The sequence below is a fragment of the Myodes glareolus genome, chromosome 3 (genome assembly GCF_982192425.1).
Source record: "Myodes glareolus chromosome 3, mMyoGla1.1, whole genome shotgun sequence".
Lineage (NCBI taxonomy): Eukaryota > Metazoa > Chordata > Mammalia > Rodentia > Cricetidae > Myodes > Myodes glareolus.
Window position 1 is genome coordinate 11014171 of NC_142028.1, and position 25301 is coordinate 11039471.

Sequence of the window (25301 nt, forward strand, 5' to 3'; positions counted from 1 at the left end):
GGGGCAACAAACATCTAAAAAAACATGTTATTGTCATTTTAAAAATAAGGAGCAAATGCTAGGAAGAATGCAACAGATCCAGCCACTTGCGATCCAACTTCATTCATGCCAACAATTTTTCCTAATTAAAAAAATGTGAAGATAGAAAGATAGAATTATCTCTCTCTCTCTTTCTCTGCCGTGTGTGTGTGTGTGTGTGTGTGTGAGAGAGAGAGAGAGAGAGAGAGAGAGAGAGAGAGAGAGACCTTCCAGTCTCCATCCTAGAAGTTAGCTCTACTATGGATTCTGTATCTATTATGTTAGTCCTTGTGGTAATGGGAATGAGAAGTGTTACCCATAGACTCAGATATTTGAACATTTGGTTTCCAATTTGAAGAGCTGGTTAAAGAGGTTTTAAGGAGGTACAGCCTTGCCTGAGAAAGTACTTCACTGGAAAAAGGCTTTGAGAATTGGACGCTTGATTCCACTTCCAGTTCTCTCTGCTTTGTGTTTGTATTTGAAGATGTAAGCTCTCATCTTCCTGCTCCTGACACCATACCTGCCACTTGCTGCCATGTCACTACCCGGGTAAGATAGACTCGCCCTTCTGGAATCACAAACCAAAAAAACTCTCTCTTCTATAGGTTCCCTTTGGGAAAGGTTTTTTATAACAGCAACAGAAAAGTAAATAATAAAATCCTATTTTTTATAAACACACATGCAATAAATAAAGGAAACATTGTGCTATTGAGAACGTTGGGAAATCCCCAGTTAGCAGTATTCTGGACATGACAAGAGCCTGCACTCATGAACTCATGGTTACTTGCATAAGTTCAAAATAGCCAAAATTTCAGCGTGTATGAGAGAAGGACTCAGGATTCCTAATTGAGTAGCTCTTGACTGATGGTGGGTGCTAGGGGAAGTACAATCAGTTTTCTTAAAAGTGTGGATGCTTGGTTGGACCATGCTTCAGTGGAGGTCCCATATCCATGAGTGTATGGGCAGCATAAATTGTGTGTATATATGATATGATATGATATATATATCATATCATATTTACACACATACACACACACTATATATATATATATATATATATATATATATATATATATATATATATGATGCGGGAGAATTGTCTGTATTCTGTCAATCATATTTTAATAAAACACTGATTGGCCAGGCAGGCAGTATAGGTGGGAAAACCAGACAGGAAATAGAGGTGATGCAATGAGAACAAGAGAATTCTGGGAAGCAGGGAGGTTCCTCTGTCATTCCTGCGCAGACCACTGAAGAGGCAACATGTAAGCTGACAGCTGAAAAAGGTACCAAGCCATATGGCTAACATAGATCAGAATAATGGGTTAAGATAAGTCATAAGAACTAATAAGTAGCCTGACCTAATGGGCCAATCAGTTTATAACTTTATGGAGTCCTGTGTGTGATTTTCTTTGGGATTTGCCAGTTGTGGGGTACTGGGTGGGACGGAAACCCCAACAAGCCGGCCCCCTCATACTACATATATATATATAAACAATATTCAAAATATTTACTATATCTATTTTAATTTTCAATATATTCACTGGATATTATTCATTATATATATTCCTGTGAATATATTGAATATTGAATATGGGTTTAGTGAATCTGGGGAAGTTGCATGCAGAAATGAGGGTATCTATGCATGAACATCTCAAAGAACAGCAGAGGCCTCTCCAAAGATCATGGCCAGCAGAGTAATAATTGGCAGTGGTGGCAGAGGGTGGGGTCGAAGAATGGTAATAAGGTAGTTCAGTTCAACACAACTCAATAACCAGTGTTGGTTCAAACGTAGAGTCTGACCCCAAGTAGTTTATGTAGGCATATTTAAGCACAGCATTATTTGCTGAAATGTTTCCTGGTGATAATTAACTCCCTCTCATGTACACAACAAAGCTTAAGACATGACTACATTAAAACTCTTTGTAACATATACATGACATCTTCCATAAAGATGTGTTCTATAGGTTAAATGAGGAAAACAAGCTCAAGATAAGATAAGAGTCTTGGGGGAGGACTTGGTGTGATCTTGGCCACACAGATAGCACAAAGGTGCTATAGAGATTTGCATTGGTATGGATCTTGGTTTATTGATAGAAACTTAAGATCAATTTTATTATATGTGTATTTCTGCTCTTGATTAGGGTATTGTGTTTGTCCAGCTCATTTAAGAATGCAATGAATAATTAAGAAATATAGCTTAATAGAGAGTCACCTATAATAGTCAAGCCTGTAATCATGTTAGTTAGGTTTTCTAGATGTACAGAGTATATATTTCAGGTACATAGGTATTCTTCAACCACTTCAAAGAGCTACAGAATATGACATTTAAAATGTTTTAAGAACTTAACACTTTTCATGACAGTGAGACACATCTGTTCCTGACATCACCAAGATACTTTAAGAGGATGTTGGGCATTGAAGAGACTCCTTATGGAGTTTGCTAACCATTTGGGCAAGAAACTGCTCTTGCCTGGACTGCTTGATGTTATGTTGTATAAACTGGATATGCAGGGCCCACAGAAAATTGACTGCTAAACTTGCCTAAAGGTGAGAGAGGTTCACTTCATGAAAGACTCTTCTAGACACATTCAGGACACAGAAGAAAGTAACCGACAAACTGCCAATATAGGCAGAACTGTCTTTGAAATTTCCTGCTTTGTGGAAAAGTCTACTGGATACTGTGGACCAGTAGGCTGAAGATGGATGCTCCAAAGGTACAGAAGAGCTTTGGGTAACCTGTCCAGGCAGCAAGATGTCTCTGTCATTTTTAGAGTTTTGGAAGTTGCTTACAATGAACTTTCTGTTTACTTAGGTAATATTATATCCTTCTGGAGTTTTTGATGGAGTTGAAGAATTTATCATTATAGTTATAGTTTTCCTTAGTTGTGACAAAAATAAAGTATATATAAATGTTGTAACTTTATTCTAGCTTGATAACTGTTATGTTATATGTAATTTTACTATGTTAAAGATAAAACCTTCCATTTTAATTTAAACAGAAAAGGGGAGGTAATGTGTGATTCCGCTCTGTATGCTGTGAATACCATTGGTTAATAAAGAAACAAGCTTGGCCTGATAGTAAAGAACAGAGCTAGGCAGGGAAAACTAAACTGAATGCTGGGAGAAGAAAGGCAAAGTCAGGAGAGAAGCCATGGAGCCGATGTCAGAGACAGTGAGTCTCGGGGTAAATATAAAATAATGAAAATGGATTAAGTTAATATGTAGAAGTTAGCCAATAAGAAGTTAGGGTTAATAGGCCAAGCAGTAATTTAATTAATATCGTTTCCTTGTGGTTATTTCGGGTCAGAGATGCTAGGTAGTTGGGAAATGAACAAGCAGCCCTCGTTACAACACAAAGGTCATCAGGCTATTAACCACTTCTGTTCCTAACCTTCTGGGAAGAAAACAGGTTATATATCTACCTTTGAAGAGAGCCCTGGGTGTTTTAACATTTCTGATTCCCCTAGTGCTTCTCTGTGAGCTCTAGGAATCTGTGCCTCCCACAAAAATCTAGTAAAAATTTTAAGTGTTTTAAAACTATCCCTGGGATCCTTCTCAGGGCTTCAGACCTTCTGCACGTGCAGTGCCTCTACTCACTGAGCCACCTCCTCAGTCCTAATTTTCTGTTAGAAACATCTCTCTCCAAATAATATTCTTAATTTTCTTCTATGAAAAACAGGTTTCAGTATGAAAATTTTAAAAAACCTCATTCATGACTCCAGTGTGGGAGAGATCAAGAGCCTGGATGCAATGTTTTATGAGGTTGAATAATGAGGAACAGGCACATCTTCAAAGACAAGGACTCTCGTTCAAATTTCTGGGAAGAGGTTTGGGTTTGTTTGATTGTTTTTTTTTCCTCTTAATTCTGGTTAAACCTTGTCTTTCATATTATATAAAAACTTGATTAGAAATGTATTGTTCCAATATGTGAAAACTGAAACAATTAAATGGTAACATTACAAGTATTAGGAAAACATTACGGTCAATTGGGGGCTTAATGTACAGTTTTAAAAACAGAATGAAAATAACACAAGAAAGAAAAACCTAAAAACTGGGCTTAATTAAAATGATGATCATGACCACTATCAAAATTAAAAGGTCTTATATCAAATTAGATAGGGAAGAACTAGAAGAAGAGGGAGGGGAAATTGTCTTGATTATATTATATGAGAAAAGAATCTGTAGTTAATAAAAGGGTAAATTAAAAGGCAAGGTAACATATATGAAAAATACTTGCAATACATGCATTCCATGAAGAAAAATATACAGTTTCCAGAAGTTACCAAGTGAAAGACTGGAAGGCAAAATAAAAAAACAGCATGGGTAAATGGCCTATTCAGTCATACTCAACATAAATAGTCTTCAGGTAAACAATGTCACAGTGTAAGGCTGAAAACATCAAGGTCTGGTTAAAAAAAAAAATGTGAGGAGATTAGCATGCACCCACACATCCAGTGCAGGTTTAAATGTGCTCTGCCATGTTGTTTCTCAGCAACATCTACTTTCTATTATAGACTGCCTATGACCTAGTATTTGCATCCCATGAGCTAGTCAAAGACAATGAATATACCCATAGAATGATCATGACTGTGTCATCTCCAGTAGCCAAAAGAATAAAATCATGGGGACTAAAATTACTAAATATAAATAATTCATGGTATATTGATGTCACAGATTATACCATGGTAATGAAAAAAAAACCAACCATGAGTATTTAGAACCAGGAACAAATCTAAACATCAATTATCCAACTTGTGTGAGGCTCAAGAACAAGAAAGACTGGCTTAGAAAGATTACGTTTATCATACTTCTAGTAATTAGGGAAAGTCTGTGCTGGTAATAATCCTCTTGGGTAACAGAATGCTCTAGATGGTGGTTCATCTCCACATGAGCACGCATACACAAACACACACACACCACACATATGCATACACATATGCAAATTAATTCAATTAAACTATATAAGAAACATCTGCATATTTAACTGTTCAATGTAAAGCATATATGTAGTTTACAAAACTACATATAAAATGAAAAGACTATCTCAAATGTTCATTGTTTATTTATTTGTTCTTCTTACACTCAGTGTACAACACTGATAGATATGAATGAAGTTCTGGGAGGGGAATATTTCTCAAATACTTATTTTGTTTAACCAGAAAATAATAAAAGTGAGCTATTTTGAATCAATTAATATTGGAAATGAAAATAGGTCAGTGATCCAATTGTGAAACTGCTAGAATATTGGAGAATAGACCAAATAAGTCAGTCACTGTAACATCTTCTATGTGCTCATTATTCAGAAATTGTTACAGGAAAATTTCACCTTCCAAGATATACTCAGTTTTCCTCTTCTGTTTTCAGGGATAAAAACATGAATTAATTAAATTTAAAAATATTCTGTGAAGAAGGGCTGGAGAGATGGCTCTGAAGCCCAAGTGTGGTTCCTAGAATACACATTGGATGGCTCACAACTACTTCTAGCATCAGCTCTAGGAGATTTGAAAGTCTTATTTGACCTCTGACCTACAGAGGCATGTGTAGTTATGTGCACAAATGAACACATCCACTCATCCACATACTCAGCCACCCTTACCCACACAACCCCATAACATAGCCATACCATACAAAATATTAATAAGAGAAATTCTTTAACAATTTCTGTGAAGAAGGAAGTTATTTTAGAGTCTCATAACTTAAAGGAATATGTCCCATGAAACAGAATAAATGTAATGCCTCAAAATGGTGATTGTTAAATGAAATATTCCTGGAGAAAAGGAGTCAGTTCATGTTTTAAGTTCCTAATTTTATACAGGGTATAACTCTGTGTTTAAGCATTATTATATTTCTTTTACTTTCTTATTCTTGTTTTGGTTCTTGAGTGATATTCTTGTTATTGGCTACATTAATATGTTATAAATACAATCCTTTCAAACAAAATAGTCTCCAGAAATCAAAAACGTATTTTGACTCTAAGTTGTGCTATGGAAAACACAGTTATACTGTCTAAATGCCTGCTGCATGCAATCCCAGAGAACATGCATGCAATATTGTCAATATTGTAAGGCATCAACAAAGCCTAAAACACAAGTATCCAATACTAGCAATAATCTAAAGATAAAAATATCCATGCTATGTTCACTTTTTTGTACTTCTTAAAGAACCATAGGGAATTCTCTCACATCCAAACAGTCACAGTTACACACCCACCATGTATACATACTCACCCAACTAGAGTATTTAAAAACATATTCTTTTACTTCATCTAAAATAGTTTAATTATTTTATATTAAAAACTGGAGCAATATAATATTACTAAGAATTGGAAGGGTCATGAAAGATGGTTTTTATGGGAACACATAACAGACAGGTGGGCATACCAATGACAAAGTTGGTCTTGGAGGATGACTGTCCATACTGCTGCTCAATGTACTTTGGTTTATATGTCACCATACCAAATAGAGAATTGAATTGAACAGTGCTTGCACACAGATATAAGATGTATACTGGATTTCTAATAAGAGTTTTCAGGGATGGAAGAAAATCTGTAAGACAAAAACAATATGGTATTTATGAAACGAGGGTCTCAAGTGGTCGACATTGCAACCTTCAGGGCTGCAGTCTGCCCAGGGTTGCATCTAGGCACACACTCACACTCCTCTGGAATACTATATAGGAGCTATGAGTGAGACAGGGACAGATGTGTCGGTGACAAGGGGGCAGAGCATTTCTCCTCATCCTCCCTCTATGAGCCCCAGGTTGGAAACCAAGAACCACCAGTGTAAGTTTCTTTCTCCCAACATAGTTCACTGCTGTCTCCTTTAGTAAACATGCCTTGGCTTTGAAAGGATCTTTCTCCTGTGATTCATGCAATGAACTTCAACAAGTTCAAAAATGTCTATAAAAATAAACACAGGATGCCTCGAAAATAAAAAGATGGGTACAATTTCTCAGCCATCGACTTTCCTGAGAACAAGCTTGGCCTTTGCCTGCCTCCTTCTTACACCCTTGCTGAGACATACGTTTCTATATATTGTTGGGACTTATGTGCAAAAGACTCTTAGACATGGAGTTACAGCCTCTTCTTTCTGTCCACTCAGACTTACACTGAGAAGCTACTATGGAGAAGAACAATGGTATGTGAGAGAAGGTGGAGCATGTAAAAGGAAAATATGCAGGACTCTTGTTCATCTACCTGCATAACTTTTTCAGTAAGAAAGACTTCCCCTCTCCATTTCTGCTGCCTGTAATGGCTTCTTATCTTTTCAGACAGGGGAGCCAAGTGTTGTTATGGGTTCCCTTCCTCAAGTCCCACTAGGAAGAGGGACATGAGCCCATGATCAAGGAGAATCTGACTTACCTCTTGCCATTTCCATGATTTTCATTTCTTCTCCAGAGGCCATTTGGTAGTTAATAGAGTCATCTATAATGAACTTGGACTTCTCAGATGAGGATCCAGAATCCTCTCTACTTTGGGTTCTCGGTAGAGTCTTGGGTAAGCACCAGAAAGGGACAGCTGCAAGGAGACTTAGGAGCCCTGCTATTAGGTAACCAAGCCACCAGGCCCCAACCCACTGGGGATCCTTTGGAGTGATGGTTATGTGGTCTGAAAGACAGAGGTTTGTTAAGTAGCAACGTTTTCAAGGTTAGGGTATTAAAATTGAAATGCATTACTGCAGAAAATAAGTTCAAACAACAACTCTAACAAATCATTAACTACCCAACAAGATCAGGGGGGTGACCTCAGAGCATGAGTATCAAAGTTCAGATACCCTTGAACACACACACTCACACACACACACGCATACACACACAAATATGTGTGTTTGTATGTATGTATGTATAGGCGAATGGGTGGATGGATGAATGCCAGGTAGTTCTAGATGCTAGGCTTTATTCCAGCCTTCAAGGTAGAAACAGGAGAGTCACAGAGCAAGCTGGATAGCTACACTAGCTGTATCAGTGATCTCCGGGTTTGACTGAAAGACCCTGCCACAAAGAAAAAGGTAGGAGACAAATTTATGATGATTTCCTAGTATCAACTAATGCCTCCACATGTATGCACATCTATGTACAATGCTCCCACACATGTATACCCAGACACAAGGAAACATGCACACACACACACACACACACACACACACACACACACACACACACACAATGTCCAGGAAAGGCATTTCTGAGGTGTTCCTGGAGGACTTTAGTTTCTCTGTTTGAACTGTAGGTTAAGAAGTCAGAGGCTCGTGGCTTTGCACTGTGCTCTGGGGCTGTGCCTTGAACACAAGCGAGAAAGCAGGACATGAAACACCCTATTGCCAGCTGTTCCTTCAGAAGCACTTGCATCTATTTACTTATTGAATTCTAAGACTGCCCACAAAGAATAAGGGCTGCCAGTCTCCAGGACAATTGCCTAGTTGGGGAAACAGGGCAGGGGAGATAGTTTAAGACTAGGAAAGGGCTCTTTTCACTAAAGACTTTTGCTTCTATATGTTTGCTTTATCGGTTGATGTCACTATAACAAATGTTGACACATCTGGGACCAGTAAGAGCCAGCAGAAGTCACAGTTTTGAGCCTGAACTGTGGTAGCTGCATTTGAACTGGCAGTTACAGAGGAGGATCTGTCTTCAACACAGACCACAGGTCACCCTGTTCTAACCATTACCTGTCTATCCTTCTGTACCCATTAATACCTGCATCCCACAACACCTGGGTACTTGAGTTTCATCCCAGGATCCACCCGGTGAAAGGTGAGAACTGATTTGCACAAGTTGTCAACTGATCTTCACAAGTGCATCATGGCATGCACATACAAACAAAAGTGTAATTAGATAAGTAGGTAGAAAGATAGATGGTAGATAGATAGATAGACAGATGATATATAGATAGATGACAGATAGATAGATAGATGACAGATAGACAGATGATAGATAGATAGATAGATAGATAGATAGATAGATAGATAGATGATAGATAGATAGATAGATAGATAGATAGATAGATAGATAGATAGATAGATAGATGATAGAAAAAATAAATAGACCGACTTACCTAGATTCACAAAGCCAATATCAACATATAGTTTGGCACATAATGAACCCAAGAGGAAGCCAAAAATGGGCCCTATAATTGCCATTGTCTGCACACACCCTGCACAAAAAAGCAAACCAAATTAAAATAAAACATGTTAATGTGGGATAAGAGAAAATATAAGAATAACTGCCACTATGATTTGTCTTAATAAATTAATAAAATGCTAAGCAGGAAATACAAATGAGATGACATTGGTAGCTGCAGAATAAAACTTGAGCACTTCACCTGTGGTGGCACTGGCTAATTTTTCAACACACCAGCTCAGGAAATAAGTCTTTCTCTATTTTAGGAGAAAATTATTACTTCTTACACATGAATCCACTCATGGAAATAACACCAGGACTACAACAAATTTAAATTCCAAACCTGAAGCAAACTTTAGCCCTGACAGTTGTGTTGTCCACAGTTTAGGAATCCTAGCCCTGGAGCGATGGAGGAAGGAGCTAGGGACTACGTGAGACAAAAACAAACAAGGAAAACAACAATACTAATTTGGTAATCTTTATCAAAAAAATTATGGTCAGTAAAGCATAAATTCTGTTTTGACATTAAAATGGATTTTTTTTCATCTCGGTGATAAAGAGTGCACACTCATTTATGTGGAGCTTGTGAGGAAGCATTGTGGGGAGAGTGTTGTCTCAGAAAGTTGCTAAAAAAAAAAGTGGGGGGAGCCAATTTGGGGGCAAGTTTTTCTAGAAAGCTCACCAGAGGGCAGGGGCAGCCTGATGGATGACAGTAACAGGTTACCCAGAGCAGAGGGCCACCAGTAAATAGAAAGGTCATCCTGCTCAGCCAAATGTCTCCTGCATGCCATTCATTTCCCTGCAGAACTCAAACACTCATATTTTTGGGGATTTCAAGAACATGAAGAGACATTCCCTGGCCTCTTTCAGAACAGAAGAGAGAGTAAGACTGTGTTAGCCTCCGAGAACCTTCAGAGGAAGGTAAATCCTAGCCAGTGTCTGGATCCTTGCTCACTGTATCCCATATAGTAAGTACCTCTTCAGCTCCTGCGTTATGCTTTGATTTTCTAATAGAGTGAGAGTCTGTTTTTAAGTCTGTATTGGCATCTGCAGGATATCAGAGATTTCTGTGGTGTGTGCCCAGAAATACAGTGATTCTTGGCAAAGTCTCTCCTCCAATCTTGTCCTTTGCCCCTAAAGGCTATCTATGGATTCAAATTATCAGCATTCCAAGAAACCAAAACCGATGTATGAAAGAAACACAGTTGACACAATCGTCACTCCTGCAGTTCTAATTTCTAGCTGAATTCCAGGGTGTGAGAGACACCCATTAAACAGCACATAGACACATCTGACCTTCAGAGTTCACTTCTACTACACAGTTCTGTGTGGAAGATTTTCCAGGGCATCCCCCCTCTTTTGTAGACACAGATGACTTCTGCAGTCGTCTGGGACATAATATACAGATGTGGCAGCAGCCTTGAGCCTTGCTTAGTCTCTTTATATTTCTTTTTAATCATTTATCCCCACTTTCAAGGTTCCAGACTTTTTTCCTATCTTATATAGGGGAAAAAAGATCCTTTAATTAATTGGGAATTTTATAATGCAAGGCACTTTCTAGAACAGAAGAAACAATATACACACATACGTACACACACACACAGACACACAGACACACACACACACACACACACAATTTTAAAAACAATCTCTGAACTCTGAAGCCCCCAAGAGGCCTTCACAAGGTCCCATGCCATTACAGTCGAGGTCACAGCTATTTTCTTCTAGTCTAGTGTTCTCTTCCTTAGGCAAAAGACACCGACTAATAAAGTGTCTCCACTCTTCAAATCCTCTGTGTATTTCAGACAAGTGTTAACTGAATGAAGGCAGGGAGACTGAGTGCTAAGACCTTCCACACTAAATTTGAAATAGACGGGAAGGGGGCAGACAGGCACCCCACTTCTCACACCGGATGAAGGGGACATTACCAATGTAGAAAGCAGCATTGTCTTCACTGGCAAAGTCATCCAGATAGGCGATGCCAAGGGGTTGGATGGGAGTTTCCCCTAATCCTCGCAGAAGATTTCCCAGGAAGACATAAACCCACATGGAGGAGCTGATATCCCCTTTACATTCTAGAAAGAGAAGCAAAAAGAAGACTAGAGCGAGCTCACTGTTGATGCGAAATGTTTATTCCACATTTCTAGGCTCGGCTTTAAAATTGTGTTACAAGGTAGAAACAAAACCTGCCACAGTGTTAAACTGGTAAGAGTTTCGAACAGGCTGAATTATTTTTGCAGACTTCTATCTCTTCCACAGTTAAACCTCACGTGGCACTGGGGGCCTCACTAAGAGATTCTCACTTCTTCGGATTCCTTGAACTTAGTTGCTCTCTTTTTTTTATTTTGAACCTATACAGACGTATTTGGCTTTCTATACTCCAACCCCGTTCTGCAGTTATCTGACGCAAAACAGTCCCTGAACAAGTGCTTATCTACACTCACTTTAGTAAAAATAGTGTCTTTTTAGATCACAAGTATTTTTCATTGTTGTTCAAGTTCTACCTGAAACTCAAGTATTGCCATGGCTGACAGCTGCAGCAAATTTTAGGAACCTGCCTACCTGTGTCCCCGAGTGTTGGGTTTATAGGCATGTGCAAATATGCTTAGATTTTTAATTGGGTGCTGAGGATTTGAACTTAGGTCCTCATGCTTGAAAATCAACCACCCTTTCCCACTGAGCCATCTTCCCAGCACAATTGTAGGAATTTTTTAATACTTTAATATTTTCAGTACTAATGCTTTTCAGAAAAACACTGAATAATAATAATAATAATAATAATAAACAAAATAGTAATAATAAACTAAAGTATATATAAAAGCTAAAACTTTTTACTTACCCAAGTCAATTTTTAAAAATCATCTTACCGTCATTTATTTTGTTTGGTGATTTCCCCGTGGCTAGGCTTGGTGGCAGACTGCTGGACTCCAGGTGGCATGGAGAGATGTTGGGAGTGAGGTTGGCAGCGGGAGAATACTTCCCATATTTCTCATAGCTATATCTGCATATAGAGAACATGTTTACCCTGACAGGCTAACATCATGCTAAAACACAGACTTGGTTTGCCACTTATGAGAAGGCAGGTTGGGTTTGCATTCTTTCCATTCGGATTCATCAAGCCAAACCCGCACTGAGCAGGGGCTTAGTGCATTACCCATCTGAAGATGCTGTCTGCCTTTGCATCATTCTTAGGCCATCCGTGGTCCACTGACAGGAAAGAAAGGCAAGACTCATTTTAAGACTTATTTTAATAGAAGACGGTGACTGCCCATCACCTGCTCTCTTAGAGCGAGAGGCTGTCTCCAAGACAAGGAAACATCAATATTGTAACAACTTGAGGCATTAACACATCAGAATCAGACTTGGCAGAACGCTCACAGGACTCCCACATCAATCAGGTCAGCTCTGGAGAATGTGCAAAACGCATCCTGCCTCTAGAGCCCTTTACCCAGAAGAAATTCTGCTTTTTCCCTCCAGGCAATGACTCTGACTACAGATTAACCCAGCCCCACTTCTCCACCCTCCACTCGCCACACCCACCACTTTCCGAGTATCTTAAGTTGGTACATACTCTTGCTAAATTGCGCTGAGCTAGCTCTGAACTCACTGAGGCCTACACAGACTGCCATGAACTTATGTGATCCTCCTGCTCCAGTCTCAGGAATAGCGGGTGTTACAGGCCTGTGCCATCAGGTCCAAATAATGGTAGAAACCTATCGCTTTTCTTTTTTCCATGTTGGAGGTCAAACCCATTTCCCCTGCGTACAGGACAGCACATTACTGGTAAGCCCCAGCCCCAGCCATAGCTGCCCTTAAGTTTAGGGTTTTAGTTCTGAACAACTTTCAAATTCTGCCTAAAGCAGTCTTTACTGAGCATAGGAATTTTGTATCTACTTCCTGAGATCTCATCCCAGGATGTTCATCAGTGTCAGATTTTGAAGCAGATATCATAGTTACAAACTATCATTATAAACTCCACATCTGGGTCTAGGCAGTCAGTAAAGGACCAGCTGTGTAAGCATGAGATTCTGAATTCAGATCCCCAGCACCCAGTTAAGTGCCAGGTACAGCAGTGGGCATATGTAACCCTATCACTGGGGAGACAGAACACATCAGCAGAGCTCACTGGTCAGTCAATCTGCAAGAGTCCCCTTGTCTTTCCACAGTTCTTTCCTTAAGTGTCTTCACTAGGTTGTTGTTCTGTATCATTCGTGTGTGTGTGTGTGTGTGTGTGTGTGTCTGAGAATGTGTGGGTGTATGTATGCTGGTGTGCACACCCGTGCTCACAGGGAAGCCAGAAGAAGATGTGATGTGACTCTGAGCTGGAATTACAGGTGTTTATGAAACATGCACCTTGTATAGCATGTGTTTTTAAAGGTTTGGCCATCTTTCCCAGTCCCATTCTCTACAGATAATATCCCTATATGACATACCACAGCACTCTGCATGTATGTATTTTTTTTCTTATTCCTAAGATCCATGAGCTCAGGGAGTTCTTTTCATTCCTTTATCCACAGTGCCTAAAACAATGATCAGCATAGATGTATACTATAGCAATTCTCACATATGTAGGTTAGTGGAGCTAAGCGAAAGAATGCTAAACCCAGCCAGCCAGAGTGCCTCATCATAATTACCATCTATGATTAATAACGTTTGTGTAACACCAAGGTTATTTATTTGAAGAACGCAGAACAAAAAGTTTGTTTATACAAAACAATGCATATTTACCCAAAAGCCCATAATCAATGAAGAGTTTTGTGAAAAGCTGTAAAGAGTGTCTGGTGATGGGGTTGGAGACACGGGTCATGGTGGGGAGCACTAGCTGCTCTCGCAGAGGACCTGGGTGCAATTCCCAATACCCACATGGCAGTCCACAACCAACTGTAAGTCCAGTTCAAAGAGGATCCAACGTCCTCTCCTCGCCTCCACGGCATGACATGCACATTGTGTACAGAGACACGGGCAGGCAAAACACCTATATTTTTTAAAGAAATGCCTTTAAGCCCAGAACTCTGGAGGCTAAGGCAGGAAGGTTGTGAATCGAAAGACATCTTGGACAGTCTAGTAAAGTAAATATCTGATAGCCAGAGCCATGTAGCAAGACATTTACCGTATGAAAACAAGACAAATTAAATTAAAAACAAAAAACAAAAAACAGATGAGGAGATCTGCCATCGCAGGAAGGGTTAGAAGATAGAGGCTTTGGACTTACTTCTCCATGAAGAACTGTGGCAGTGCCGTGAGCAGTGTTCCGACTCCCATGACCAGGCAGCCTGCTCCGATTATTTTTGGTCTGTGGAGTTTGGAGCCAAAGTAACTAACAAATGTGATGACCAGGAGATTCCCTTTGGGGAAAAGAAGATGCATTCACAGTCTAGGAAACAGCAGAAGTGAACACACACGGTACACCGGCGCACGGCAAATTCAGTGCAGCTTTGCTCTAAGGAGAGACCACAGACCCAGACTTCCCTCCATCATGTGGCTTCCTCCCTGTGAGCTAAAATGGCTGCTGAAATTGTCTCCAGGTTCATGAGTTGAGTCACCCCATTGTGTCAAACTATTCCACTTACCATCTCCCTGCTGCTTTGTTTTACCCAACCTGGCCATTTGTTCTTCTAAAAGCATTTTTATCAGTAAATTAAATTAGAGACAGAAGGCTGGAAGGACGGCTTCTTGGTGGAGAGAGTATACTGCTCTTGGAAGGCCAAGTTTGATATTCAGCAACATACTGGGTGGCTCATGCTGCCTGTAACTCTAGCTTCAGGGATTAGACGCCCTCATCAGAACTCCAAGGGCACTGGCACTCAAATGCACACACCTACACACACACACACACACACACACACACACACACACACACAATTAAAAATCAAAAGTATATAGAAATTATAAAAGGCTTCCTAGCTGATATTTTTTATTTTTTATTGGAGATTTTGCAGTAAATTTTATTAATTTTCTTCATTCATTTATGCTTTGGATTAAATCATCTATTAGTTTTCCAATTGTTTTTAAACATACATCTTACATTATCTCTACAGCTGATAAAGAAAAGTTATACAAAGGCAAGACTATGCCTCACTTAAATGAAATAAAATGTTAAACTCACTTTTATAAAATGATAATTTATTTCACAAGACAGGCATTTTAGAAATAAAAAATAATGTTGATTTTAAAGTAATAATTACATCATTTTAAAATAGTTAAAACATGAGTTACTTCTGTGTGTATGCATTTTTATGGACACATTCGTGTGTGTGTGTGTGTGTGTGTGTGTGTGTGTGCACACGCGCACACTGAAATGCATATGGAGTTGGAGATCAACTTTGGGTGTCAGTCCTCAGATGCTATCTGCCTTGGTTCATAAGACTATGTTTCCTCTCATAGGCCCAGGGCTTTCTGATTTAGGCTAGGTTGGTGGTCCAGCAAGCTATAAGGTGTCTTCACTGATTCATTCTGCAGTAAAGAAAAAGGGTGAAATACCATGCCTGAATTTTTGTTGTTGTTGCTGTTTAACATGGATTCAGATATCAAACTCAGGTCTTCATGTTTACTTGACTCTTTACTGAACGAGTGAGCCATCTCCTGAGCTCAATGATTCAACAAATTTTACAAGAAGATTTCTCAGGCTCTGTTATACACAAGAATTCCTAGGAGGCAGGGCAAAGGATGCAACAAAGCTGTTAAAAATGGAAACTTCTTGGCACTTCTAGTTTTCTGCTGCTCTGGAACACGGTCAAGTCAAGGAACCTGCATTTTGCAAGGTAAGCGCAACTGCAGTGGTGTGGATCATACCAACAAAACACTACTCGCAACATGGGTTAGGAGCTTACTTTTTAAGGACCTTTCACGTTTTAGCTATAATCATTTGGGAAGTGTCATCTGCAGAAACCCCCAACTAGATAAAGAAACAAACCCTTCCCCAATGTGGGGGCCCATAGGTGGCCAGGCTTTATGCTGTCCTTGGTGTTTCCTTGTTACAGCAAGAGCGTGTTTCCCATCTGCAAGCAATTATCTGGTTTACTACTGTTTGGACATACTGCCAGAGTTAGTCAATTGGAAAATGAGTGGTGAATTTTATATCCCGAAGGATAATAATAAGGACTTGGGAAAAGTAGGTTGAAAATGAGTTCTATGTGCTTGACTCTTGGAAGAATTTGGCTCTTCAAAATACGTTCATAGCAGCACGATTTGTAATAGCCAGTACCTGGAAACAACCTAGGTGCCCCTCAATAGAAGAATGGTTAAAGAAGGTGTGGAACATATACACATTAGAGTTTTACTCAGCAGTGAAAAACAATGACATCTTGAATTTTGCATGCAAATGGATGGAAATAGAAAACGCTTTACTGAGTGAGGTATCCCAGACCCAAAAAGAGAAATATGGTATGTACTCACTCATAAGTGGATTCTAGCCATAATTTAAGGACTTTGAGCCTACAATTCGTGATTCTAGAGAAGCTAAATAAGAAGGTGAACCTAAAGAAAATCATATAGTTATCCTCCTGGATATTAGAAGTAGACAAGATTTTCAGGCAAAACTTGGGTGCATGGGGGTGGAGGGTGGGGGTGGATGTAAGAGGAGATGGGTAGAGAGAGGGGAGAAGGGGAGGATTGGGGAAATCTTGGGGGAGTGGGATGGGTGGGATGGAGGAAGGGTGGATATGGGAGCAGCGAAGTAAATATCTTAATTAAGGGAGCCATTTTAGGGTTTGCTAGGGACTTCTCTCTAGAGGGGGTCCCAGGTCCAAGGAGAGGTCCCCAGATTGTTCACTGAGCAGCAAAGGAGAGGGTACCTGAACTGGCCTTGTCTTATAGCCACACTGATGAACATTTTGCATATCACCATAGAACCTTCATCTGGCGATGGATGGAGATAGAGACAGAGAACCACATTGGAGCACTGGACTTAGCTCCCTAAGTCCAAATTAGGAGCAGAAGGAGGGAGAATGTGAGCAAGGAAGTCAGGATCACGAGGGGTGCGTCCACCCACTGAGATGGTGGGACTGATCTAATGGGAGCTCACCAAGGCCAGCTGGACTGGGAGTGATGGAGCATGTGATCAAACTGGACACTCTGAACGTGGCTGGCAATGAAGGCTGACTGAGAAGCCAAGGACAATGGCACTGTATATTTATTCTACTGCATGGACTGACTTTGTGGGAGCCTGGTTTGTTTGGATGCTCACCTTTATAGACCTGGATGGAGGGGGGAGGACCTTGAACTTCCCATGGGGCAGGGAACCCTGACTGCTCTTAGGACTAGAGAAGGAGGGGGAGGTGGGGAGGGAGAGGTGAGGAGGGGGAGGGGGGAGTGGAAGGAAAAAGGGAGGCGGGAAGGAGGTGGAAATTTTTAATAAATAAATAAATAAAACATTAAAAAATTGCATGTTATAAAATTAAACATGAGAAAACCCATTTGGTGTTTAAGTAGTGTATGGTACTATACTGGTTATGCCTTTTTGTTTGTGAAGATTATTGCATTTTATAGCAACTGTTTTATAGCCCCATGAACCATCCACCAAACTTTTACGATACGGGACTGGGGTCCAAAGGGTGTTTCTTTGTTATGTTAATGAATAATGCCTTGCCACCTTTTCCACCTCTATGAGTTTACGTTTTCTTATTTGCTATAAGAGCAATCTTTATGAGTTATCAAGAGAGAGACATGGGAAATATATGGTGATTTAACACCAAAAATTAAAATGAATTGGGGCATCTGGGAAGAGAGGTAGAGGTAAAGTGCCGGCTGTGTTCAGATCCTCAACACCAGCATAAAAGTTGGCATGAGTCTGACGCCACTAATCTCAGCACTGGGCTCAGGGGAGGGGGCATGGAGACTGGCAGATTCCAAAGGCCTTCTGGCCAGTCAGCCTAACTACAGTAGGGACGCCAGGTTCAGTGAGAGACCCTATCTCAAAGACAAAGTGAACAGTGATAAAGGAAGACACTGGAAGTCCATCTCTGACTTCCACATATGTATGCATGGGCAGAACATCTGTGTGCACATATGTGTGTACATGTTTGCACAGAAAGCACACACATATATGCATTTACACACACACATACACAGAATGGGATATAAAGTTTTCCAATACCTCAGATGACTAATTGACATACAGATAAGAGGTCCAGCGGGTTAATAAATGTTTTAACAACTGAACATATTCCTCTACTTTTTTCTTTTTATGCATGCACATTCAAAATTTCAAGTCTTAGGGAAAAAAGCAAACAACTTGGTGTAGGAGGTCCTTCTGTTTTTGTGTTGCTTTGCTTTCGTTGGTTAATAAAGAAACTACTTTGGGCCGGGGAAACTAAATGGCATGCTGGGAGAAAGGAGGCATAGTCAGGGAGAGATGCTATGGATCCACCACCAGAGTCAGACATGCTGAATCTTTGCCAGTAAGCCACTGCCATGTGACAATATATGGATTAATAGAAATGGTTAAATCAAGATGTGAGAGTTGGCCAATAAGAGGCTAGAACTAATGGATCAAGCAGTGATATAATTAATACAATTTCTGTGTGGTTATTTTGGGGCTAAGCTAGCCAGGCAGCCGGAACGAACAAGCGGGCCTTCTCCTTGCAACAACAGCTGAAATTATCTTATGTACCAGAAACAAACACTGAACAAGGACCGTATACGACTTGGCAGTTGGAGCCCAAATGCAGTTGTAAATTTTAAGGTTAATGTCCTATTGGCAAATGGAACAGTCAGTGGAGCCTAGTACAGTTAATTACAGGGGTAAGAATAGAAGCTAAGAAGAAATCTGTTAATTAAATCGCTATATAACATGTAGAAGAACCATTTTTTTGTGGACTAGAAGACTGTTGTGAAGCCCTGAGCTCAGTCACCAAGGCATAAGAAACACTGAGCCTAGCACACTGGCATGCACTTCAATCTCAGAACTCAGGAGGCAAAAGCAGACAGACCTTTGTGAGTATGAGGTCAGACTGGTCTACACAGCAAGTTCCATGCCAGCCAGGACCACGGAATACCTTGTCTCAGAAAATAAAAGAGTGAAAGACAAAAAGAAGAGACATGTGTTGAGCAAATAAACTTTTGAAATATGCTTACTAAAAATCATACAAATTTATAACGATTTAATTAAAATAAAAACCATGCAAGAGGTGCATTGTTGAATAGTCATATTTTAAAAGCAGTGTACAAGAAAAGGGTCTTCATTATCACCACTTCAATTCAACACAGTCGCAAGCACAATTGAGTAAGAAAATACAAAAATAATTGACATATTTAGGATTTAAAAAAATATAAAGATGTCTTCTATTTCAGTCATACGATTTTTCTACTTGGAAAATGCTAGAGTTTCCATAGACAATCAACAGAAATTAAAAGAATTTCAACCAAGTTGTTACATGTGTAGATTATGATTTATAACTTTTATAGTATGTATTGGGGTGTGAGTGTGCTTCTATGTATATGTGTTCAGTGCGAACATACATGTGTGGGAATAAAGTGCACATGTGTTGCATGTGTGTAGAGACTGGCTGTTGGCACTGGGCATCATTTTGGACCAGTTTTTGTCTTACATATTGAGGCAACCCATCAGAGAGTTTGCACCATGTCTAAGTATCTCTAGCACTAAGGTGTTTCTGCATAGAAACCAAGAGTATGGGAAATTAAACTTTCCACTATCTCATTTTTACTGGCACATCTCCCTCCATTCTGTAAGTTTGCCTCTCTCAGGAGATACCGACTTCCTAGGTATAGTCCCATAATGTAGACAATCACCTGCCAAAAGGAGGTGACTCAGTGACATCAGGGACTGGTATGAGCAGGTGCTTTAGAATCTTGATGCACGTGAGGTCATTGACTAACAGCATTCGTGGCCTCTGACAACAAGAAATGCAGACTTCCTGTGAGATGTCTCAGCAGGCAAAGCCACTCTGCCCTGAGTTCAATCTACAGAGGGAACACGGTGGAAGGAGAGGAACGATTCTCAAGGTATCCTCTGACCTCCCATGTGCACCATAGAAACACATGCCAACACGCAGACTAAATTAATAAATAAATTAATGTAATCTAAACAAAACAAAAACAAAAACAAATAGAACCTTGGATCCCCTCCCTGTAGAATCGATGCCTTCACTTTAATACTCCCCGGACCCCAGTACATCCATTAAGGTGTGATTGGCACTGATTCAGGAACTTGGTGAACAAATTACCAGGACTGCTCCACCTACAAGGCTGATGGCCTTCATAGGACTCTAGTGGTTGGAATTTTATGGGTTCAGAGCCCAATTATCTCTGGTCTTCTTAATTCCCTCAGAACATGAGACACCCACCTCTCTGTATGACCTGACATCTTGCTGACCATTAGTTAAACCCTTCTGGCTGTATGAACACATCCCTAGTTTCTACCTATCCAAAAGCTCATCATCAGGTGGCCTCTAAGCCAACTTTCTGTAACCTCCTACTTGATGTTTCCACCAACCTGCTGGAAAGCATCCTGATCAATGTCTTTCTTTGTTCTTAAATAAAACCTTCTTCATGTAACATTTACCACATTAGGACACAGTATTTGGGGTAGCCTAAGTTGGTGTCCATGGGCTATGACCATGCATTCTTTGTCTCCAAAATAAACCATCTCCTATCCCTTTTAAAGTGAGAGTTGTGTTTTTTTTGCAGAAGCCAGAAAAGTTTATATGTTCATTGGTATTACTCTTTTTTTCTGACATCCAGTGTCACAAATGAAAGCAAAACAGCAGAAATTTAAAAAAGTAAAAAAAAAAGTTGACGATTTAGACATTCCTGTCACTCCAGGTAAAGCTGACACTTTAACAGTTAGGAGACTTCCCTGTCATTTTATTTGTTCCAAAAGGCATCAGCAAGCACTGAGAGGATTACTTTGTTTTTCTTTGAAAAGGCACTAAATGCCTCACAGTTAGTCCAGGAACTGACTAACTGGAACCACACTCTTTAAAACACTCTCAACTCAATGATGGAAATCACTGATTTTAAGAGGGAGTCTAAGCAACTGTGAAACCAAGGATACCTGAGTGTTTTACAATCTGCTCTCCTCTTGTGTTCCTGCTAATAGAATCCCCTTTCTCTCCTTCACTGCTACTGTGTAGAAAAATACAGTGTCTACTACTTAAATATTTGGGCTACATTTTTGCAGAGGCACTTTGCGTGTTCCCCCATTCCTACTCCTCCAAGAGGTGTTTCTCACACACCACAACCCCAAACACCAATCAGGACCCCCTCTTCCTCCCAAGGAAGTCTGCCCTCCTATGTTTAACTAACTCATCTAAGATGCCCAGTCATGAACAGTGGGGGCAGGGAAATTGTTATCAGTTGCCTGTTCTGTGAAAGAATTGCTTTTCTTTGAGTAGCTAAGGTCCTGGCAGATTTGTCCAAACAGAATTTTACAGGTTGGATCTCAGCAGACAATGAATGATGATACTGAGCAGGATTCAGAGAAAGACCTTGGAATTAAAGGGAAGGTTGGGCTTCTGTAATACCTACCGATTTCAAAACTACCATCAATTACTCCCACCAGAGAGGAAGGGATATCGAACCTTCTCTCTATCTGAGTGATGGTGCTCTTCAAATAGCCTTCTGTCAATGCTTTGGCAAAGTAAACAAAAGACAAGGCACCCAGGAACACCTGGAAGACATGAAAGGGCACACGAAGTCTGACTAGCTTGGCATGGCTCAGAAGTTACTAAGGAAACAAAGTTCAGAGGAACAGCACTATGGAAAGGCAAGTGTGCTACCATTGACAGTTTGATTCAAGTACTGTTGCAGCTCTAATTAGTCTCAAGACTATGCAGAATTCCTCCCCCTCCCCCCAAGAACAAGCCCTCCAAATTACTTGGCAGTTGAAATACATGCTGATTTTCATGTAAATTGTGTGCAGGATTCCACCTCTCCGCTACCCCTTCCCAAAAGACATTAAAGGGAGTCTAGCTTTGAGAATATCAGAGAGTGGCAAGGAAAGTGCCATTCATAGGTAAGTAAATAAAAGAAGTGAAAATCAAAACCCATACACACGCCATCTCCTCACAAGTCCAACCTTGTCTATTAAATATTTTTGAAATCACGACCCAGCACTAGCAGGGAACATCCTGCTCTGAAATGTTCAGTCTACATTTTTGTTTGTTTGGGTTTCTTGAGCCCACGTCCTTTTGTTATGTATTTGTTAACTTTACTCTTAAATTTCCAGTGGTTCTTCAGTAGCTGGCTATATTTTAATAGACTTACATTTTAATTGTATATGTTAAGCAGTATGCATGTGAATTCGGGTTCATAATGATTAAAAAACAGTATTATTTTGTTCCATTAATACTATTTGCTGGAAAGAAGGAAGGTTTACATCATGCAGACACCTGTCCCTTTCTGTGTAACAAGAAAAGCCAAAGTTTTCTTTCCCAGAAAGAAAATAGTTTGGGTGTGCTTAATCTGATATATGGCACAAGGCAGCACTTTAACAAATGTCCCGTTTGTCTAGGAAGAACCTTCAAAAGAGCCGGAGAAATCCATCTAGCCCGCACGGCAGGCAAAAAGGATTCCACTGCTTGGCAAGCGGTCTCGGTAATTTGCAGTTAAAAGCTTATATTAAAAAAGACAGCAATTTCCTTCTAGCTGAATTTTTATATGGAAGTCAGCACATAAACTAGACCCAAGCCCTCTACCTTGAGTTTGCCACAGCATGGTCGCGCTTCCTCTGGGGGTGGACACCCGGCTTTAAGGGATTGCCTTCTGACAGGTCGCGAGGGGTTTTTGTGGAACAAATGGGCGTTTTTCTTGGATGAGGTGTCCATTACGAAAACGTTCCTTATCCCAACCTGTCAAAGCTGATTTTCAAAGGAAACAACAATTTAATTCCGAGCCACAGAATTTAAAGACGTTTCCATTTCTCAGTAGGCTACAGTTCTTTAGGTATAAGTTAGAGTGTCACTATCGCCTCTTACCACAGTCAGTTGGCAACATTTTTCAATTAAAATCAGACAGGATATTTGATTAACGAATCCTGCCATTGAGAGCCAGCAGCCAGCATTCCTTTTCAATCTCTTCACTTTGAGCCTCATTATAGCAAAGAATAAATTTCCATGTTGCCTTTGGAATAAATAACGAGGTAGAATTTTTCTGACTTTGTGGTCTCGCCAGATTAAACCGGGCGCGAGCAGGAAGGGGAAGAGAAACCCAACCTCTTGAATATTGATTCATTAGAATTAAGGCTTCCAAGACTCAATGAATAGCAGAAGCTGACACCATCCCAGATCCCCGAAGCACCTTAGCATTCCCCTGGCACCCGAGTAAGGATTAAAATGAAGCAAAAAGAGGTCCAATTTGTGCACCATTTGCCTAATGAAGAAGGAATGTGAACGATAAACATCTAGCGCCTAGATTGAATTCAGATGAAAATACAGGCTTAGTTTGCCTTAGATGAAGGCGTAATTCTCACCTCCCCTCTTTCTTTGTCCTGAAGAAACTCATAACAGTTTTGCAGTCTGACCCTGTTTCTCCCCGTTCACATTAATATTTACACATCCTGTGCTACACATTTTTAGCCTTCTACATGAGTCAGAGTTTGTCTAATAATCTAATGCATGCTACAGCATTCAAAAATTAAAACAGCATGGCTGTCCCTATTGGTTACAAGATGCACACTTGTACACAGAAGTCTTCGAACCTTTTTACACTGACTGCAGAAATAATATTTGGAGTAAAACTTCATGCATGTGGCAGAATATAGAATTTTCTGCTTATGTCTATATGATCTTGACCTTGTTAGCCAGTTCTTCTTGGTTTATTAAAGTTTTCATCATTTGGCTTCACAGATTGAATTTTGTATTTGAAAAAAACATAATAAAGGAATGGTGGCATGACTGACTTATTTTGAAACACAAAAGTGACAGCAGATGGCCCAAACAATTTAGAAATGGAGTAGATGTCTTTACTCTTCATTTTATGGGAAATGGATGGGGTTTTAAAAATGCTTTATCAGGGGATCGCCTCGAAGGAAAGCAAGCAGAGAATGAAACGGATTCACTGGTGCTACTTATTTGATACAACTGAAATGACCTTCATTATGAAGTCTCGTGAGGTCAGCATAGAAAGAGAAATTTCAGAACAAACCTATAGATTATAAACTCCCCCAAATGTTAGCAAAACCAAATCAATTGCTCAATACTCTAATTAGAATTATGCTAACAATGTAGCAACCGATTAATAATAGTGATTGATAACATTCCTGAAAAAGAAACAACAATAAAACAACAGTAACAAAAACAAAATCAGAAACAATCTAAGAAAACTCTTAACAGTCTGTGATGCCAACTTTGTAAAAGGACTAAATTACTAAAGCTAGTTATCCAAAATAATGCTTTGCAAGAACCATCAAACATTGTCCAAGAAACACAGGCTACTGCAATGTTGAGTAAGTCTCTTTCAACAAGTCTACCCAGCTCCTGATGGACGTCTAGAGTCATTGCTTAGGATGAAAAACATTCAAATAGCCAAATGACTTAAATGGCAAAAAAAAAAAAAAGGCGATGTCTCACAATGAAGTCTCAGAGTCACCAGAAGGCAAGGCAAAGAAGTAAATATTGACATTGAACAGAGTAGAACTTATTATTAAGACAGTGAGACAAACAGTGATAAGAAATGGACTCACATGAAGAGAAACGAAGCTCCATGACTTCAGTGAAAATGCATTGCTTCTAGTGAGTGACATTGCAGAGAAGGTTTTAATGTTAATTAAAAGTCTACACACATTTTCCAGTTTTTCTATAATAAGTATGCATTTTACATAAAAAAATATTATGACATTAGAAAACTTAAAACATCACTATATAAAAGCATATAAGCCAGGAACACTTTAAAACACAGAAGGAATAATAGTAAATTTACACATCAAAATGTGATTTTTTCCAAAAAAAAAAAATATATAAAATTGGCCTTTTAAGGGCCTCTGGAAATACTACTTCCCATTAGGCACAATTTTAAAGTTGTTAACTAGAATACGCAATATATCACTCAGACTAAATCTTTCTTTGAAAGAGCAAGTGATTTAACTATAAGCTGTTCGCACAAAACAGTAAAACACACTGGAAATGATATTTTAAAAATTTGAGATGTTTTAGCAGGCTCTCTCCTTGTATTTGGAAGTATTGACACGATCATTCTTACTGTGATCT

At 39.6% G+C, this 25301-nt stretch overlaps 1 protein-coding gene across 4 annotated transcripts in view; it reads right to left on the reverse strand.

Annotated features, from left to right (window-relative positions):
- The window catches only part of Slco1c1 (solute carrier organic anion transporter family member 1C1), a 71870-nt gene that overhangs the window by 15407 nt on the left and 31162 nt on the right, over positions 1-25301 (reverse strand). For 3 of the 4 annotated variants that reach the window (XM_048432528.3, XM_048432524.3, XM_085687299.2), the window contains 8 exons: positions 22794-22955; positions 21625-21766; positions 14351-14483; positions 12006-12139; positions 11067-11213; positions 9074-9172; positions 7382-7627; positions 6402-6566 (listed from right to left, as the gene is read on the reverse strand). In XM_048432528.3, the coding sequence (XP_048288485.3) occupies positions 6402-6566; positions 7382-7627; positions 9074-9172; positions 11067-11213; positions 12006-12139; positions 14351-14483; positions 21625-21766; positions 22794-22922 (1195 nt within the window). In that variant the 5' untranslated portion in view covers positions 22923-22955. Of the gene's footprint in view, positions 1-6401; positions 6567-7381; positions 7628-9073; positions 9173-11066; positions 11214-12005; positions 12140-14350; positions 14484-21624; positions 21767-22793; positions 22956-24778; positions 24825-25301 lie in introns of all 4 variants that reach the window. The other variant, XM_085687298.2, reaches the window with a different exon arrangement.